The 20,859-nt window shown below is 35.9% G+C and overlaps 1 protein-coding gene across 1 annotated transcript; it reads left to right on the forward strand.

The window, feature by feature from the left end:
- The first annotated feature begins 893 nt into the window (after positions 1 to 893).
- LOC134247968 (uncharacterized) lies at positions 894 to 20,224 on the forward strand. The gene is made up of 3 exons (XM_062730364.1): positions 894 to 1,284; positions 1,640 to 1,783; positions 19,512 to 20,224. Exons 1-3 carry the CDS (start codon positions 1,092 to 1,094, stop codon positions 19,673 to 19,675), a joined length of 501 nt encoding a protein of 166 aa, XP_062586348.1. The 5' UTR covers positions 894 to 1,091; the 3' UTR covers positions 19,676 to 20,224.
- Positions 20,225 to 20,859: the final 635 nt, after the last annotated feature.

Here is a 20,859-nt window from a genome sequence, read left to right on the forward strand (position 1 = left end):
TTGGAGATTTTTGTACTTATTGAAAAAACTTTAACATTGGCCTACTTTCAAATTTCACAATTGTTTTCCAGTGAGAATACCCTACTTTTGGTACCAATTAATTAAATTTGCATTTAAGAAAAGTTTAATTTTTGCTATGTTGCCATACGGGGGCATCAGTGTTTCACAAACACATCTTGTTTTTTTTAGAAGTTTAGATGTTTACTCAATATACCATAGCTTGAAATTGCAAAAGAAAAAAGTGAATGCATGACTCCAGGAGAAAGTACATATATACCCGGTAAATGAGAAAAATATGCATGTAATTTGACCTTTCTGCACTTAAAATTCATGACAAGGTTATAATATTTTATACCAAATAATAAGGAATCATATTTATCATTTTAAAAGAGCACTGCAATAAGTGCGTGTTAAAATCAGTGAAAATTTTTACACTTTTAAAATTGTATACATATATAGTGGGACCCCCCCCCCCCCCATTAAAGCTTAATTTGTATATACGAAACTTGAAGTGGATGGTGGCAGCTAGGGCTTGGAGACTCATGTCTTCTCGGCATGTGTTTGCCTGCATATGCATGTACTAAACAAAAGAAAATCAGCACAGATTCCCTCTTAATTGATTAGAGATTATGTAGATGATTTTTTTTTCTTATGGCTTGACACGAACACCCCCCCCCCCTCCCCACTCCATGATTTAGAATATAAATAAAAAATTGTTTTCAGTGAACGGAAACAAAAAAATCAAAAGTGAATGAAATGATTCACTGTCATACATGCATATACATATTTTTATCTTATGTAGGCCTATATGTATCAGTTTAATACTATATTTATCTGTGAGCTATAAACATTTCTTTGCTGATAATACAAGATACATCATTTCATTGATAACTGATTTGAGAGTGTTCACTGGTTAGACACATAATCTCTGTAATGCTTGAGCTTTTACCTTTATTTGGAGAGAATCAGTGAGATCTAAATGAATTTTGATATTAGCAAATTTCACGCCAAAAACACCTTTTCAACATGCAGCTCTGTGATTCGAATTTTAAAGCTATAACATATGCGAATTCTTGGTGTTCAGTTATAAAATGGATGTTTACACTGTGATAAGCTTTGTGACAACATTTGTATCATTCATAACATACACTGTGTCTTTCTCTGCGCCATTCTGGTATTACACTGACCTTGACACACAGGAAATTTATGGAGGGATGTGGCAAACATGTGTTTCCAATTATATCACTAAGACGTGTTCGAATAATGTGCTTGGTTCCAACACAGGTATCTACAATGTGCATACCCTGGTACATATTCATGATATATTTAAGGGGAGGGATGGATGCCCACCCCTACCCCCACCATCACCCCGATATCATACATTAATTGAATAAAATCTGAATATTTCCATCTCTTTAAAATTAATTAATAATTATTGATTTCACCACCTCCTTTACGTCCTACATAATCAAAATGATTGCAATTGATGCACAATTAATATTATTAATTTGCATCGAGAGTCATTCATTTCAATGATTTGAATCTTATGTACAATAAATATAAATCTAAAGAGGCTGGTTGCATTTTTCTTAAACAAAAATGCATGTCTATAAAGATATTTTTCCCTTTCATTTTATAGGATGGAGACCTGCCTATCAATCCTTTGGATGCCTAGCGCTCATTTGTGTTATCCTAAATCTGTCGTTGATGATCATCTACGTGTTCAAATGGAGACACAAAGAATGGCTTCGTTTTGCCATTATCATCACATCTTTTGCCACAGGTAAGGACTCAGGGCTGAAATAATCCAGTAGAAATAAGTGATGTACAGTATATAATTCAGTAGTAGTAATTGGGAGGGGGCGGGGGTGCACTTTTCAGGTCTCAGGGTATTATCAGTATATAATTCAGTAGTTGTAATCGGGAGGGGGCGGGGGTGTTGGTGATAGAGGTCTTATTTAAATCAGGTCGGATTAATTCATCTCGAATTTCTAAATTGAAGAATATTGGTCTGCATGATTTTTTTTTATTCTTACACACTTTGTTCAACAGTAGTGACATAGGATATAATATATGCTCATCTATTATAGTAAAAGCTGAAGAGAGAGTTGAGAATAGGATCAGAGGTTTTACAAATTACTTCTATGCTAGAGGAAATGTTTGCATCATGTAACTGTAATTTTTCATCAGTGAAAATACTTCATTTAAAAATATATATGTATGTAGTCTTTGGAGACCAAGTTTTCCATCAAACTTTTGCATGGAATTCCAATGGGCACTAATTGCACTCCTATATTATAAATATTATGTAGAATTATCCGTCTACATGATCAATGCATAGGACCATAGGGGATGTGACCAGTCAATAGGGGATGCTAACTACACTTTATTACATCAAATCCCACTTTTAATTTTACTATAGATCCGTGTTTGCTCTACCCTTTATTTGTATTGTTGAAATGGACTTTTGAAAGTATTAACATACAGTTGTGCAAGCATTAATCGAACCAATGAGAGCGAAAAGTGGAATATATGTATGCATCAAATCAATTATTGCTCTCTATTATATTATGTTTGGAGCATCATACAGCGATGATCTGCATCATGCTTAGTCTGGTTCCCGCCCCCGCCACTTCATTTTGGGTGAAAAACTAAGTGGTGGGGGTGGGAACCAGACTACATAATATATACATTAGATCTATAGATATACTATAGATCTATACTCCCTCTCCACAGGCACCCGAGGTTACTTATTTTTCCTTTAATAAAAAATATACCCCTACCTAATAACAAAGGTTTATTATTGGGTAGGGGTATATTTTTTATTAAAAGAAAAATAAGTAACGTCAGGTGACTGTGTTCCTCTAGTATTTATTTTTTTTAGCTCATTTACACCATATTCAGCTGTAAAGTTAACTATCAAATTAAAAAGTGATATAATTTGAATTAATAATGCAGTTTTTAAATTAGCCCACTTAAAAGAAACCATATTGCAAGGCTCAAATGATATTGATGTTTCTTCTCTCTCTCTCTCTCGACTCCCACTCTCCACTCCCACACCCAACTCCCACTCCTCATTCCCTCTCTTCCTCTATACCCATTCCCACTCTCTCTAACTAAACTACAACTCTCCCTTCCGACTACCTAGCACTCTCTCCACTCTCATTTTCTTTTTTCCAACTTTCTTGCTCCCAAAATTCCAATGGCTCCCCCCTCTTCTCACTCTCCCAACTTTCTCTCTCTCTCCCAACTCCAACCCTTTCTCATTTCTCTCCCACACTTGCTCATTACCCTTTCTCTCCCCATCCCTTCTCTCCCTACTCTCACTATCTCCCAACTTCCTTCCTATTTCTCTATCTCTCATTTCTCTCCTCATTCTCTCTCTCTCTCCTCTCCAACTCCTGCTCCCCACTTCCAACAATCCATCTCTCTCCTTAATCAGAGCAACTCTCCTTTTCCCTACTCTCTCTCTCCTCACTTACTCTCTCCCCTCTATTCTCCCCACTTCTATCTCTCCCCCTCTCTCTCAATCCCACTCTTTCCCTTTCACTCTCTCTCCCACTCTCCTCCTTTCTCTTCCACTTGCCTCCTCATTTTCCTCCAACTCTCACTCACTCTTTCCTTCTGCCCCCACTCATTCACTTCTCTCCCACTCTCCCCACTACCCATCTATCTCCCACTTTCCACTCCCTCTCTCCTCCACTCTCTCTTCCCAATCCCCCATCACTCTCTCCCCACTCACTCTCTTCTCTCTCTCACTCTCTCTCTCCCTCTCTCTCTCTCTCTCTCTCACTACCTCCCTAATACCACTCTCCCTCTCTATTTCCCCATTCCTCTCTCTCTCTCTCTATCTCCCTCCTTCCTCTCTCTCTTCCCACTCCCTCTCTCTCTTTCTATCCCACTCTTTCCCCACTCCTCCTCTCTCTCCCTCTCTCTTTCTCCCTCTCTCTCCCCACTCCCTCTCTCTCTCCCTCACTCCCTCAATCCCCTTCACTTCCTCTCCCTCACTCCCCACTCCCTCTCTCTCTCTCTCTCTCTCTCTCTCTCTCTCTCTCTCTCTCTCTCTCTCTCTCTCTCTCTCTCTCTCTCTCCCTCTCTCTCTCCCTCTATCTCCCCACTCCCTCTCTCTCCCCACTCCCTCTCTTTCTCCCTCTCCCTCGATCCCCATTCCCTCAATTACTGACTCTCCCTCTCTCTCTCTCTCTCTCTCTCTCTCTCTCTCTCTCTCTCTCTCTCTCTCTCTCTCTCTCTCTCTCTCTCTCTCTCTCTCCCTCTCTCTCTCTCCCCACTCCCTCTCTCTTCCCCCTCTCTCTCTTCCATTCCCCCTCTCTCCCCACTCTCTCTCTCTCCCACTCCCCCTCTCTCCCCACTCCCCCCTCTCTCTCTCCCCACTCCCTCTTTCTCTCCACTCCCTCCCTCTCTCTCTCTCTCTCTCTCTCTCTCTCTCTCTCTCCCTCTTTCTCTCTCTCCCTACTCCCTCCTCTCTCTCTCCCCACTCCCTCCCTCTCTCTATCTCCCCACTTCCTCTCTCTCCTCACTCTCTCTCTCTATCTCCCCAATTCCTCTCTCTCCCCACTCCCTCTCCTCACTCCCTCTCTCTCCCTCTCTCTCTCTATCTCCCCACTTCCTCTCTCTCTCTTCCCACACCCTCTCTCTCTCTCCCCACTCCCTCCCCACTCCCTCTCTCTCCCCACTTCCTCTCTCTCCCCACACCCTCTCTCTCCCCACTCCCTCTTTCCCTCTACCTCCCCATTTCCTCTCTCTCTCCCCACTCCCTCTCTCCCTCTATCTCCCCACTCCCTCTCTCTCTCTTCCCTCTCTCTCTCTCTCTCTCTCTCCCCACTCCCTCTCTCCCCCTCTCTCTCCACTCCCTCTCTCTCTCCTCACTCCCTCTCTCTCCTCTCTTCCCACTCCCTCTCTCTCTCTCTCTCTATCTCCCCACTTCTCTCTCTCTCTCTCCCTCTCTCTCCCCACTCCCTCTCTCTCCCCCCCCCACGCTCTCTCTCTCTCTCCCCACTCTTTCTCTCTCCCTCTGTCTCCCCACTCCCTCTCTCTCTCTCTATCTCCCACTCTCTCTCTCTCTATCTCCCCACTCCCTCTCTCTCTATCTCCCCACTCCCTCTCTCTCCTCACTCCCCTCTCTCTCTCTATCTCCCCACTCCATCTCTCTCTCTCCCCTCTCTCTCTCTCTATCTCCCCACTCCCCCTCTCTCTCTATCTCCCTCCCCACTCCCTCTCTCTCTCTATCTCCCAACTCCCTCTCTCTCCCTACTCCCTCTCTCTCTCTCTCTCTCTCTCTCTCTCTCTCTCTCTCTCTCTCTCTCTCTCTCTCTCTCTCTCTCTCTCTCTCTCTCTCTCTCTCTCTCTCTCTCTCTCTCTCTCCTCTCTCTCTCTATCTCCCCACTCCCTCCCTCTCTCTCCTCCCTCCCCACTCCCTCTCTCTCTCCCCACCTCTCTCCCCACTCCCTCTCTCTCCCCACTCCCTCTCTCTTCTTACTCTCTCTCTCTCTCCCCACTTCCTCTCTGTCTCTCTCCCCACTTCCTCTCTCTCCCCCCTCTCTCTCTCTCTATCTCCCTACTTCCTCTCTCTCTTCCCACACCCTCTCTCTCTCTCCCCACTTCCTCTCCCTCTCCACTCCCTCTCTCCCTCTATCTCCCCACTTCCTCTCTCTCTCTTCCCACACCCTCTCCCTCTCTCTCCCTCTCTCTCCCCACTCCCTCTTTCCCTCTATCTCCCCATTTTCTCTCTCTCTCTCCTCACTCCCTCTCTCTCTCTCTCTCTCTCTCTCTCTCTCTCTCTCCTCTCTCTCTCTCTCCCCACTCTCTCTCTCTACCACCTCTCTCTCTCTCTCTCTCCCACTCCCTCTCTCTCTCTCTCTATCTCCCTACTTCTCTCTCTCTCTCTCTCTCACACCCCCTCTCTCTCTCCCCACTCTCTCTCTCTTTCTCCTCACTCCCTCTCTCTCTCCCCACTCCCTCTCTCTCTCCCCACTCCCCATCTCCACCCCTCTCTCTTTCTCCCCACTCCCTCTCTCCCCCCCTCTCTCTCTCTCTCTCCCCACTCCCTCTATCTGTCCCCACTCCCTCTCTCTCCTCACTCCCTCTCTCTCCTCACTCCCTCTCTCTCTCCACTTCCTCTCTCTCTCTCTCTCTCTCTCCCCACTTCCTCTCTCTCTCTTCCCACACCCTCTCTCTCTCTCCCCACTCCCTCTATCTCCCCACTTCCTCTCTCCACTCCCTCTCTCTCCTCACTCCCTCTCTCTCCCCCTCTCTCTCTCTCTCTATCTCCCCACTTCCTCTCTCTCTCTTCCCACACCCTCTCTCTCTCTCTCCCCACTCCCTCTCCCTCCCCACTCCCTCTCTCTCCCCTCTCCCTCCCTCTCTCTCCCTCTCCCCCACTCTGTCTCCCAACTCCCTCTCATTTAAAATAAGATTAAGATTAATAATAAAAACTATCGAGAAAATTATGAATTGTTTTATTTTTATCATTTTACTTAAATTATTTTTACCTTTTAGTGGAAAAAATGCATTTTAAAACTACGTGTATAAGGGGAATAACTTTAAACATCACAAAATACTGCTTCTTAGTTTGCAGTTTGATCATAGCATTATATGTTCATGCATTTAATTTTTACATACATGCTTGAATAACAATATTAATATGCTTACTATCATGTAAGTTTGCAGTGAAGCAGTGGTAATAGCCTATGAACTACATCTGCCTTAGTTGATCTGAGCCAGTTCAGGACTTTATCTACCTTTGAAAAAAAAATTTAAAGTGCATTAAATTTGGGACCAAGTTAACATTTTGTAAAAATATTTTTTTTATTTTCAATGAACATTTAAATCGACCATAACAATGCACTTTGAAAAAAAATGTGCCAGACTTCATTGACACTCTGTCAAAATTTAGATATGATAAATAATTATTTGGATAATTTTTCATTGATGGTGTCTTTTTTGTATCTGAGAGGTAGAGTCAAAGAGGTATGGGTTATGTGATAAAAATGGAGTCCAAGTTTGTATGCTCGTTGAAAATTATTTTCCAACACATGGGCCCTATTAGCTTCACTTCTATAAAACAAGAGGGTGCATAATCAGTTTTGGGGTAATGGTTATGTGTAATGGTAATTGACTGTAATTAATTACAAATTTTGGTGTAATTGAAATCAATATGTAATTGGCCTAATTTTCAATTACAAGTAATGGTTATTTGATTAATTACTTTCCAAAAAGGCATGTAATTCACAATTACTTTTCAATTACATTCAATTACACTGATTTTAAATAAATGAAAAATCTGCCACTCCCCCATCATCTCATAATCATTAAAATTCTTTTATTTTTTTTTTTAGGAAAACTTTTTTCATTTTTTTAATTGTTTATTTCATTATTTAAAACTTAATTTTATGGAAAGAAAAATGAATGCAAAACTGTAACAGTCATATATTTAGGAAGGAAAGGTATATAAAAAAAATGGGATAAGTTTCCTTCTATATGTCTTTTCCTCTTTCTCAGTGAGTGTTGAACAATTCATTGGTTTTTTCAAAAGAAATAAATAAAAATAATTCTGTCTATTAATTAAAATATAAGTCCCTAAATTTTTTATTAAATTATTTATTATTTTCAAAATGAGTTTTAGTACCTCCTTAGTTAAAAAAAACACACTAATTACAAAAAAAAATTCAAAGTGTGTTGATTTTGTCCCAAATTTAATGCACTTTGAAAAATTTTCTCAGTGTGTTGATTTTGGGCCAAAAAAGAGAAAAACAAAGTCTTGTTTCCTGCTACCAGCTTGAAAAAAAAATAGGGTACTACTTGGTAGGTAGCAAAATAATTTTTTTTATCTAATTTTTACTGACAGCATTTTGGGGGATACAAACTAATACATGATCAAATTGAACATATGTCACAGGTCAATATTGTCTTTTAAAATCAAATTTCATGACGTTTGACAAGTAGTGTCTTATGAAAGTCCATATTTAATTAAAGCACAGAATTTCATGAAATGCTTGTTTTGTGTTACAGGGAAACCAGTTATGGTGACAGAATAATAAGATTCTGGAAGTTCTCAATTTTTTTTTTTCAAAACTAAAAAAAAAATTTAGGGTTGGGTGCAAAAAAAATGGGTAGATTGGGTATCAGGAGTCTTGTATCAGGAAACAAAACTATTATTATTTTTTTTTTTTTTTGGCCTTAACTAGCTTTTAATACACTTTGAAATTTTTTTTCACAGTGCCTAATTTTTTCAAAGTGCATTGCCACACCCCTGGACTCTCTGATATAGTCTTATCACATTCTTGGTCTGCACTATAGAATTTTCCTATAAGATATTCTTTGGTTGCTTTCAATGGTATCATAAATATAGATCATCTTGAGTATTATAAATAGTGACAATGGTTGCACAAGGACCCAGTCTCATAATAACATTTATAGTTCATAGGATGTTTCACATTTGATCACCAGAGAATGTTGATATTTTTGGAGATCCTCAGTGTAGTGCTTTTTTAGCATCAGTTTAAAGAACAAGTGCACTTACGGGCCCCGGTAATATGTGAAAAAATAAATAATCAAATTAAGCAAAAATTTTCATTTCAAATTATTAATCGATATCTAAACCACAGATTCAACAAATTTTACCGCTGAAATCCACGAATATACAAAGAACAAAACTATACAATGTGGTAGGGGTCAGCCGACATTGGCGATTTTCTATAGTAAATCGAGAACGGTCATTCATTTCAAAGCTTTTGTTAACTATGAGCCTAACGTTGTGCAAACTTGTGCGAATGACAAAAGACGCATATATCATTTATAAAATTTGTGTGAAAGTATGAAATTTGCACACGATTAGGCTCGTACTTAAAATATTAAAAATGTATAAAAAGTACAATGTTTTTCCTATAGCAAGTGAGAGCTATTTACCTGTATGACCCATGTTGAACCCACGTTTTAGATACAGACAACTACACAACTTCATTCCATATTTTTAAAAAACAGGTTTGGCGCAAGAAATATCATTTCGCAAATGCGCCCGACTATGATCCACCATCAGATTGTTCAAATATCGATTTAAATACCTATTCCTTGATTAACATAAACGAAACTAAAAGAAGGTTCGGTACGACTTTTCCGGATTTATACTATAGGGTATCCATAGGCCTTTCAAAATATTCAATTGTTTCAAATCCATGCTTATTTAAGTGGTGCTTAACATGCTTTTTAATTAGAAATATCCAATATTACCAATAGAGAACCATTTGGTAATATATTTTGAAGTAAAATGGCACATCAAAAGGGCCCATTAAGTATTGCTTAAGTGCACTTGTCCTTTCAGATTCAGTTTTCATTGGTACTGTAGGTTAATCATTTAACAGTCCAGTGCTAGTAAACGAATCTTTGTAGCCATCATGTTTGAAGATCCTGGGGTGTATCTACCTTGGGGTTTCAGCTTCAAGGCTTTAGAAGAACTGATGAATTGTTCTTGGCTTCTTCCTCTGAAATATCTCCCATTATGAACTTTTCCAAGGATCTTAGACAGAATTTGAATTTCCAATGCAGATATCTAAATCACTTCAATATTCAATCACTCACATTTCTTGAATTGAATTCAATATATTTCACTGATTTCACTATTTTCGGAATTTTACTTTTCACATCACAAAATGTATCACTTTGATTTACATCACAAATACAATATACATGCTATAATATAATAAAATGTTTGTTTTGAAAATAACAACCAGTACTATGTCAAAATAATACATTTAATTAGAAATATGTCCATAGGCCATGGATGCCCCACTGAGTTTATATTAGTAATGCAATAGGGAAATCATTGGTATATAAATTGTATGAAGTTTGATGAGAATTTTAAAATCTAAATAGTTTCTTTAAAATTGAAATTAAAAATCTTTAAAAACTGATATGGATGATAATTTTTTTTAAGTGCATAAGCTTACCTAAAAATATCTTAACTGGTTTCATTAAAACTAAGCAAAATGTAAATCAAAGACAATTGTGGTCAAGTTCATAGGAAATTGAAAGGTCAAAATAGATACAGTTGAATAGGTCTTGCTTATATATATGATGTGAGGTCACGATCTGAGAAAAACAAGGTCAAAAAATTTTGAGGCAATTGAATATTAATAGCTCATCAGTGTGTATCAGCATATGAAGTATTACAATATCTTAAATGGTTTCTTTAAAACTCAGAGCTAAACACTAATTGAGAAAAGTGAGGTCAAGGTCATTGGAAAGGTCAAGGTCATAAAATGTTGATACAGATGAATAGCATATGAAGTTTGATAGAAAAAGATTTACCGTGAATGTTTATCTCCTTTATATTCTTGTAACTATGATCATCTTTTATGGCCCTCTATTCTCCTGTGAGTCACAATTTGAAAGAATTCCTATGTAAAACTTTGATCCCCCATTGTAGCTCCACCCTACCCCTAGGGGACATGATTTTTACAAATTTTAATCCACACTATCGCACAATGATCATGATCCACATAAGTTTTTTTTTTTATTTTCAGTGGTTCCTGAGAAGAAGAAAAAATGTTAAATGATGCCATTATTTTTACACAAATTCATAATAATCTCCCCTTGGAGGAAGAAAAATCATTTGAAAAAAAAAAAAAGAATGAAAATCCACTTCTGTAATCACCCAAAAATAAATTGTGGCAAAGTTGGTTGAAATTGGTCAGGACCAGTAGTTCTTGAGAAGAAGATAAAAATGAGAAAAGTTTACAATGATGATGATTCGACAATGAATTGACAGACAACGAACAATTTCAATCAGAATTGAAGCTCACTAATGAGCATTCAGCTTATTAATAAGTGAGGCAAAAAAAAAAAATTAAAATGAAGAATGATATGCCAAATGAAAAAAAAAATAAAAATCACCAATTTAAGCAAATTAGAATTTCAGAAAATCTGTTGAATTTTTTTTTTTTTTATAAGTTATACAAATCTTATAAATAAATGTCATAGATGAAATAATATATTTTAAAAAAAAAAGAATTGTGGTTTGCTGCTTTCAGTGTCCAAGTAAGTGGGATGCCATTAATTATAGCATATTGTATGAAATATGAATGCCCTATCATATGTCATTCAAATATTATTACCAAAGTTAAATTTTTTTTAAAAATTACTGATTATGTCAAACATGAAGGCCAACCTGTGGTCAAAAATCATAGCATGTTCAGAAATATCTTGTCGTAGGCAATCCTCATGTCAAATATGAAAGTACTAGCTGTCTCTTCTGAATCAAAAGTTTATGGAAAGATACCATTTTTAAGAAGTAGGTCAAATGTTAGGGTCAAGGTCACAGGGTAAAAAAACAACATAATATATTCAGGGAGATATATTGTCACAGATAATATACATGTGTAATATGAATTAAAGAGGTACCTTTTCTCTTTCAAATGTAATATGACAAACCAAAAGTAATGCTAAATTTTTTAAAAGTAGGTCACACTTCAAAGTCAAGGTCAAAAAATTCATAGTATATTTGGAAAGGTCTTGTCACAGGTAATATACACATGAAATATGAAAGCCAATCTCTTTAATTTCATTTTAAAGTAATGTCCGAGGTTAAAATCTTTGTGACAGACTGAGAGATGAGATTTAATGTCCCCTCACTTTTGCAACAATAATGAATAGAATTTCCAAAAACATTAAATAAGATATTCACAAAAAATTTGAAAATAAATCACTAATCAGTAATCAATATCCAATTAATTTACTCTTAGTCCAAATACCAGTCAATATAATTCTGATTGAGAACAATAAAATATAAATTAACAAAATCAACGCAGCACTGTTAAGGAGAAATCAACGAAAAATAGACGTGCAAATAGGGGGATTTTTTTAAAACTGAATTTATTTTAATTTAGCTTTTTTATTATCACAGAACTTAAATACTTATGGAAATAGCATTGTATAACCCACTCTGTACTGTACGAAGTTTAGTCACATCGATGGACAGTCACTTGATGAATGCATAGTACGTGTACTGAATGTAGGTCATTAACAAATTTCAATATAGCAAGGGCATACCCTAGTTGAAATTAAAAATTCAAGCTATTAATTGTCTTTGCATACTTTGTAGTTTCTGAAAAGTTAATAGTTAAATTTTCAAGTAAATAGGCCAATGTCGAAATATGTTTGACTTTTACCAAATATTTTGTGTACTTATAAATTCACCCTCTCGATTTAATGAAAGCAGCAGCGCTTTTCAAGTTAAGAAAAATATCCTTTATCTCTATTCAAAAAATGGTGAAGATCTATGCAATAAGTGTTTCCCCTTGCGAAAGTACGATTTTATGAGGCATCTCGATGTAAGATATAAGTAACCTGTACATAAAACACGACATAATTATAATAAAATACATTCTCTTGATAGTTAATGAATAATTGCACTAAACAAAGGATAAACATTGGTATTAATCAACTATTTAAAACCTGTAAATAACATTCCGTTGAATAATAAAACACAATTTTCGTTGTTAAAAAATTTCTCAATCTGCCTCTCACATCACATGAAATACGTCATTTTTACCAAAATGACGTCATGTTTACAAGTTCATCGTGATCAGTGCTTTGTTTATAACAAGCTGCATGGAATTTAACTAGCAACTTTTTTCAGTGCATTGATAAGTTTTATTGATGTTTATTATGCTAATACAGTTAAAAGCTGCAAATTATTTCATTTTCAGATATTTATGAGAAATACATAAAAGTCATATATTTGTGTGACGTCACAATGAACTTTTCCCGTATAAATTTGGCTCCGCCCCCTTATTCAAGCCTTAACAATGCAGCGAAAGTTATTACAATTCAACTAATTTTATTCAATAAGAATTAAAAGTAGCTCAGAAAGAAACAAAATCAAAGAAATGTCAAAAAAAAAAAAATTAGAAACTTATTAGATAAATAACTGTTTACTCTGAATAAAGGGCAATAACTCTAGTTCACCTCAATTTGGTCTATATTTTGTATACACAATAGAGCATGTACAGAGGAACAACAATTGAAAAATGTTCAAAAGGCAATGACAACAAAAAAAACATGTAGTATACACAGAAATAATTAAATAATGTGATTGAAATGAATTAAAATAAAATATTATTGAGCAGATGAAATAATAAAATAGTGGCAGTCTTATTTATTTAAATCTACTCTATATATATAGTGAGCAGGTATAAGGGAGATACTCAGCTGTATTCTGAGAACCAAAAAGGATGTATTCGCTTCAACAAAAGAATTGACCTATAGGAGAGAACAATTTCCCGGAAAAAGTTACATTTAAATATTAATTTTCATTTGTTGTTTTCTATCGTATATATGTCTAAATTTTTCAAATTTGTATTTTATACCTAAAATTTATTATTTACAACTTTACAATAAATCTCCTAAGTTGGCTGAAACACCATTTTGTCCGTTAAAGCGTTGATTTTTGCATGAATTTTGGCCTAGAAGTCCTTTAGGGCAGGCCTGCCCCTAAATAAAATTGTGATATTTTGATAGGTTATGAAGTAAGGAATGATTTAAGACAGGATTTTTTTAGGGGCACCCCTGCCCTAGGGTCGAACTTCCCAAAAAACCTACAAAAAATAAGGAAACCTGATTTTAAAAACCTGCTTCAAATTTATACCTATCATTCTTATAGACGGACTAGCTCAGTTGATATATGAGTCGGTTTTACATCGTGAAATGCTTCTTTTTAAAGTCGCGGGTTCGAATCCACCTGGCACCACACCTTTAAAGTTTTAGATTTCGCCTTTTCAAAGACAATTTCATTTTTTTAAATAGACTTGTGTATTTTCCTTCAATTATCTATCGTTTATGTATGTCCATTCTTGATACAAGAAAAACTAAAGAGATGTCAAATCGTAACAATCAAATGTACAGTTGTCAGTCAGGCGGAACAAAGCTCAGAATAAGCACACTTTCTCCGAGGACAAGAGTAACTCACTCTGTGTTATTTTATACAGGTATTATTGGCAGCATTGAGCTGCGACGAATTTCAATTGTATATATTCCTTAGAATTTAATCACATTGATTTTTGCTACATATATCAGTAACTGTACTCCCTTGAATTTTATTTAGGCCTAATTTGCACACATTAATGACATTTTTTTTTTTATTTTATCCACGGATAAATAGACTAGACATAAAGAATATAATTTCAGAGAGAGTAGACATTACCATTATGCACAATGAGAAGTAAAGACAAATATCAATTATTCCATTTGGAGATAACAAACTCAGAAAATTAATAAAAAGGTTTCTTTTGCCTCTACTCACTGAAATAAAGATTTAGGTAAAACAAATTGTTAAATGTATTCGGCCTAATGTCATTAATCGGAACGGAAATCGACAAGCTTTTTGTAGAGAAAAAAACCAAGCCCGGTCCTATAGGTCAGATCCCTATTTATAATGAAGTGATCCTTTCCGTATACATGTACTTTGATATTCACTGAAAATATAAACTACGACAGACAGACAGACAGAAAGACAGACATGTAATCTACTAAATAAGCTCCCCTGACTTAATTGTCACACACCAACTACATTTCACTTCATCAACATACAAACATATATACCGGTATAATTATTAATTACCATACATGTGAATGTACATGTGACTAAGGGCAAGGGGTGGGGGTGGGGCATAACCATATTACCTTTACCTTTAATATGCATTCTCCCACAGCTCTGTCATTAACATCTGTTCAGTCCAGTCAGCAGAAAAATTGTCAAATAATATACATTTGTATCATGCAGTGCAGTGCAAAGGTGTTAGTATAAGAATCTGAATTTTAAAATTCTGTATCATTTAATACCAATACAATAAGGACAGGGCACAAATGTTTTGTTTTCAGTATACATGTACTTCTATATAGAGCAGATAATTATACAAAACTGACAGACAGACGAACATACAGACGGACATCCAAATTGCTATAGCTATATATATACCATCCCACTTTTCAAGCAGGGGGTATAAAATCTTAAAGCCATATATGGCATATGTACAATGAAAATTATTGGACTGAAATTATGAGAACGTATTATTTGTATCATTACTATATATAAAGATAGAACTTTTCCATAAATTACAAAATCTAAATCAATTGCGTTATAAAGAGATCTCAATTTAATTTGGATTCTTGGAATTTTCTCCGACTCGGAAGAAAATACAACAGATTTAAATAACACATTACAGAGAAGATAAAATCGTATTATTAGATGAAACGAGGTGTTCTCCGTGTTCAGAATTGTATGAAAAGCTTTAATTTAAATGTATCAACTATATTTCTTTACTTAATTTTATATTTTTCAAAAATACATTTTTTTGATCAGTTACGCCATATATGGCTTTAACTATATACTGGTTAGGTAAACAAGTGCTGCATGGTAGACTATCTTACCAATCGCTGGTGGAATAATTCCAGTTGAATCACCACAGAGTCAAAGCACACATAAGTCACAATATAAAATCACAATTCACAGTGTTGTTCACTATTGTACTTAGGCTAAAGTCAGCCTGCACAAAACTAATATAATCACTATTCACTTAAAACATGTAGCTCTCACAAGGAGGGTAGAGGTATAGACCGTCATTCAACAGCTTCTTCTTGTATAGGCATCATCCATCATCATCAACAACCAACCCGGGTTCATATGCAGTGGTCACAATAGCCCTATAATAGGAATAAACAATACTATTAAAGCATAAACAAGATGTGTTTGTTAATACACTGATGCCCCTTCTAGCAGCTAATGGTGAGTGTAGAAGTTTCTCATATGCAAGTCAAACTCCAAAGGTCAAGGTCAAAAGATTAAAATTGTTGATATTCAAAGGAAGGTCTTGTCACTTTGCATACACTTGTGAAATATGAAATAGTGCAAAAGTTATGACCAAGGTTAAAATTTTTAATACTGGGTCTAACTCTAAGGTCAAGGTCAAAAATATTTATATCCAAAAACTGTTCTGACATCAGTTAAATATCTTGTCAAATATTTAGAATACATATGTGTAGTATGAAAGTTCTAGCACCAACTCAGGGCTTGATATCCCTTACATCCAGGTCTTGTAAAAATTAACCCTGTCCAAATTGAACATTAACTCTTTTCCCCCAAATTTCAGGTCACTCGCTTTATGCAGTGGTTTTTAGGGTAGTCATGAAGTAAGGAGTCAATCCTTATGTCACGGGATCGAATCCCACTGTGGGACATGGGGACCGGTCCTTTGGATGAGACCGTATAAACCGAGGTCACAGTAGGTGCTGGCACGAAAAAATCCCTCCCTCCTCAATGGCCCCAAGTGCCGAGTATAGGACAATATTTGCAGCTCTCCACCATCAAGTGGTGACGTCTCCATGTGAGTGAAAAATTCTTAAGAGGGACATTAAAAATATATAATCCATCAAAATTTCACTAAAAATTCCCAATATGTAGCAAATTTATTTTTTTCTGTGTTTTTTTATCATAAGAGAACTTGAGTTTTATTAATAAGATTTTATAAATGATTTATTACTAGTAATATGTGAATGGGGAAGAAACCTTCTAAGTATTGCTTTTCTAACAGTAAAACTTAATACTGTTTGTTGGGACTGAGGGCAACCAAACATTTCTTAAAAGATGGCCAAACTGTACCTGTACTTTTTCAGTTTTATTTTAAGATTTTACTTACCTTGACTGAACCTATCTGTTCCTTCCTGAATTTGTCCCATTGCTGGAAGAAGTCTGTCACCTTTGACAAATAAAATAGATCATTATAAAGAAATATAAACACATGTAGTCAAAAGAAATTTTCTGATAATTAAAACAAGACGCCCATGGGCCACATCACTCACCTGAGCATTGTGGCTAGTGTAGGGGACTTTGATAAAACTATGGCTTTTTAACCTTTAGGTCCCTACATATTTCTATGTTAAACTTTGAACATCCATTGTGGCCTCGCCCTACCCCCAGGGGTCATAATTTGAACAAATTTGAATCTACATTATCTGAGGATGATCAACATACTCTCATATAAATATGATAAATATTAGGTGAGCTAAAAAATCAAGATGTGTTTGCGAGACACTGATGTGCCGAAATGGGAGCTTATGTGAAAGGTTGAAGTTTCTCAAATGCATGTCAAACTCCAAAATCAATGTCAATGATCAAACTTTGAGGTCAAGGTCAAAAAATCAAATATTTATATATATGTTGAAAGGCCAGTCTAATCCCAATGAATACATATGTGAAGTATAAAAGCCTAAGCACCAATTGTTCATAAGATGGCGAAGGTTAAAGTTTGGTTGGGTTTTTTTTTTTTTTGTAAAAGTGGGTCAAAATCTAAGGTCAAGGTCAAGAGGTCAAATTTGGTGGTATCCAAAAAAATACATCTGTGAAATAAGAAAGAAATAGTCCCATGCATCCAAAGAAAAAAATATGCACTAAGTTAACTAAATTAGTTTTTGCCCACAAAGACAAAAAGACAGATGGACAGGCAAAAAAAACTATATATAACCCTGGATCTTAGATTATAAAGGCTTAAAAATTAATAATTAACTTACAAGGTAATATGCATATTACAAGAGAGATACCTCTTGCTATCTTCTTTCATTTTAAATTAATTTACAAGTTATTTCCCTCGACTGCATAAAAGTATATTAAAACATTAATTTTGAAAATTAATATGATTCATATATAATATTATGTTATATATACATGTACATTTCAATGCAACTGTTTTACATTACATTTAATTATGATAAAAACATTATATGCATGTACTTCAAATGATTATCCAGCAATCACCTGTTTCACAGCGAGGTACCAGCCCCCCCCCCCCCCCCTTCTCTGTGTCCACAATATGCATAAGAGTTTATAAATCTGGGCTGTGTGCTCCTACACCGACCCTAACCTGCCCCTCTCCTTTCAAGATTATTTGCCCTGTCATTGTGTTTATGGAGCAAGGCAAACTCTGTAAAGCTACATGAACATACATATATACATACTCACCAATAATTAATCTTTCACGTTTCGGGTCTGTCAGCTACAGGATACAATTCTCATTTGGCAGACTTCATAAAAGATACAGTATTTAGAACTTTCCAGTTTCCTCAAAGGAATCTGTCTTTCTGCATGATCTGAAGAACAAAGACAGTTCACCAATAGCGGGAACAAATCTAAATTAAGCCTATTGGTTCTTTAAACCACATGACATGAATCACATGCCTGAAAATGACCAAATAGGTAAAATAGCCAAAGGCATTATTCACCAATTGAAAGAGTCAACTAATGATCATTCAATGGCATAAGAGAACAGGGCAGTACAGGAAATTTGTGTATCCAATAGCTAGTCTTTCAACTCAGATCACTGGCGGATTTAGAGGCTCTGGGCCTCCCCCCTCCCCCTTGTGTCCAAAAATACAATGATTTTTTGTGACTGTGGACCCCTACATCAGTCCCAAACATGCCCCCCCCCCCATTTCAAGATTCCTGGATCTGTCACCGAAAATAGACACGCACAAAATGAAGCACTTTGAAAAGCACATTGATTTTTTTTAACGTGCATTAAAAATGTATACATCAACATTTTACCATGGAAACAATTAACGCACTTTGAAAAAAAAAATATATCAAAGAAAATTTTCAACTTAAATTTTGGTAAAAGATATAGTATTATTTTGTTTTATTACTTTCGGAAAACTTCAATTATTTAAGCTACCCTAGCTGATCCATAACGAGGAGAAGACAGGTCGTTCTCTCCAGCTTTCCAGTAGGATAAGTCTGCAAGTCGATCACATTTTGTGTCCTATTTTGCTTTTATGTGCTATTTTTTGCTTTTTCTTTATGTGATATGTTTGATTGTCTCGTTTTGTATGTTTACAGGTTCTTTTCTGTAGCCATTTGAGGAGGGGGAAGTGATTATAATATTTTACGTAACTGATAATCATGGACATATCGTGAATCTGGACCCCCCCCCCATCTTGTATACGGCCACTTTAATAAATGTTTTTATTATATAATCTCTATAAACCCGTTTTGTTTGATTAAAAGTTGTACAAAATTATGAGCTTGCCTATCAGTATTAGAAGACATAAATAAATAAATAAAATAATATAACTGTGAAAAGGTAGGGGGTCAGATTTCTAAAAAAGGGGGGGGGTTATTTCACCGTGAGAAGAGTCGTAGAATTATCGACCTGGAAGTATCTACGATCAATACGTAGAATATATTGACCGGGGTTGTACGTATATTCATAAATTGTGCCTGCATGTTCTAACACTTTCGTTTTTATCTCGAGTTCAGCCTTTGAGCTTTTGCAATAAAATTTTATATCCAACACCTTCCTATGCAGTGAACACAGATATTTTCTGTGTGTTATACTTGCATCAGTGTAGTTTCTGACTTTCTCCTTAATTTTCAAATGAAGAATTTTTCTTTACTTTTCCATGTTTTCACCGAAAATTAAATTGAACAATATTTTGTCTTTTTTTTCCAGCTGTGATGAGTTTTATTTGTGTTTCGATCTTCGCTGCCAAATTCAGGAACCCAGATTACAAGACGGAGGACCTCAGCTTTTGCTTTTACCTGGCTATAATTGCAATACTGACGTCTATGTGTACAGGTGTTATTCTCGTCGTCGGAAAACTTAAAGGACACTGAAAATAAATACCTGTACATGGTCCAATGGAGAGTTCCTGTGTATTTCACTTATTTGTGAAAAATATGAAATATTAATGCGAATCAGTCTGAATAGCTTAAGTATAACCCCCCCCCCCCTCTTCCCCCCAAGAAAAAAGGAAAAGAAGTGCATCTCAATTACAGCCAGCTTGTTGTCACTTCCCGGTGATGTTAGCAATGAGGAGTTTCTCGTAATGGAAATGTAAGCACAATGTTCCGAACTGATTAATTTTTAATAAATGGAGGACCTTATACTGAAATGACTCTTATTTTTGTGTATCATCTACTATTGATACTGTAAATCACTTATTATTCACGGGAACTTTATTTTCGCTAATCACACGAGCACTGTTCTCGCGAAAATTTAAATATCGCGTATATTTATTTAAATTTTCCTAAAGATGATATAGAGCAATAACCCCAATTCGTTAAAATATTTTTAAGCTTAGTAAAAGTAAATAACTATCTCGCAAAAATTAAGTGTCGCGAAAATGTAGTGATTTACAGTATCCTCTTTGATGGTGAATAAATACCACAATAAACTCTGAAAAAAGAAGACATTGTTTAGTTTCTGTGGACATTGAAGAAGTAATCACGGTCTCTTGCATTAATCTCTATATTTATGTGGAATCATCAAAGTTCGTGGGGGATCAATGTTTGTAGATTTCGTGGGTCACCCTTATCAACGAACTTACATCCTCACGAACATTAATTTTATAAACATATTTATTAATTGCATCTTCTGTATATATGAGTTACCCACGAAATTTCGTCCCCACGAACAAACAAAATTTTGCCTATCCACGACCATTGACCCCCCACGAATTAAATAAAAAATCATTCCACAGTATTATACTTATTCAATAAGTCCTGGTCAGATCAAAAGATGGTGTGGGTGGGTTCCATGTTTTTCCCAAATCAAATCAAAAGATATGGATGGGGGGAACATGCTCCATCTTCCTTAATTGTAATAAATAAATATTCTCTCCGTTCAATCAAAACATTTTTGATATTCGCAGTATTACATGTACATTCTTACGAATTAAAAATGATTTAGAGCAAAGACATTTATAACAGATTAATATGCCAATTTAATGACTTAATTGTTGTAGGAACCGCACTGACATAAGTGTGTGCCCCCGGCTCAATAATGTCATTTTTATGGG

Source organism: Saccostrea cucullata, unplaced genomic scaffold (genome assembly GCF_032062105.1).
Source record: "Saccostrea cucullata isolate Sc308-1 unplaced genomic scaffold, CSIRO_AGI_Scuc_v1 ctg448, whole genome shotgun sequence".
Lineage (NCBI taxonomy): Eukaryota > Metazoa > Mollusca > Bivalvia > Ostreida > Ostreidae > Saccostrea > Saccostrea cuccullata.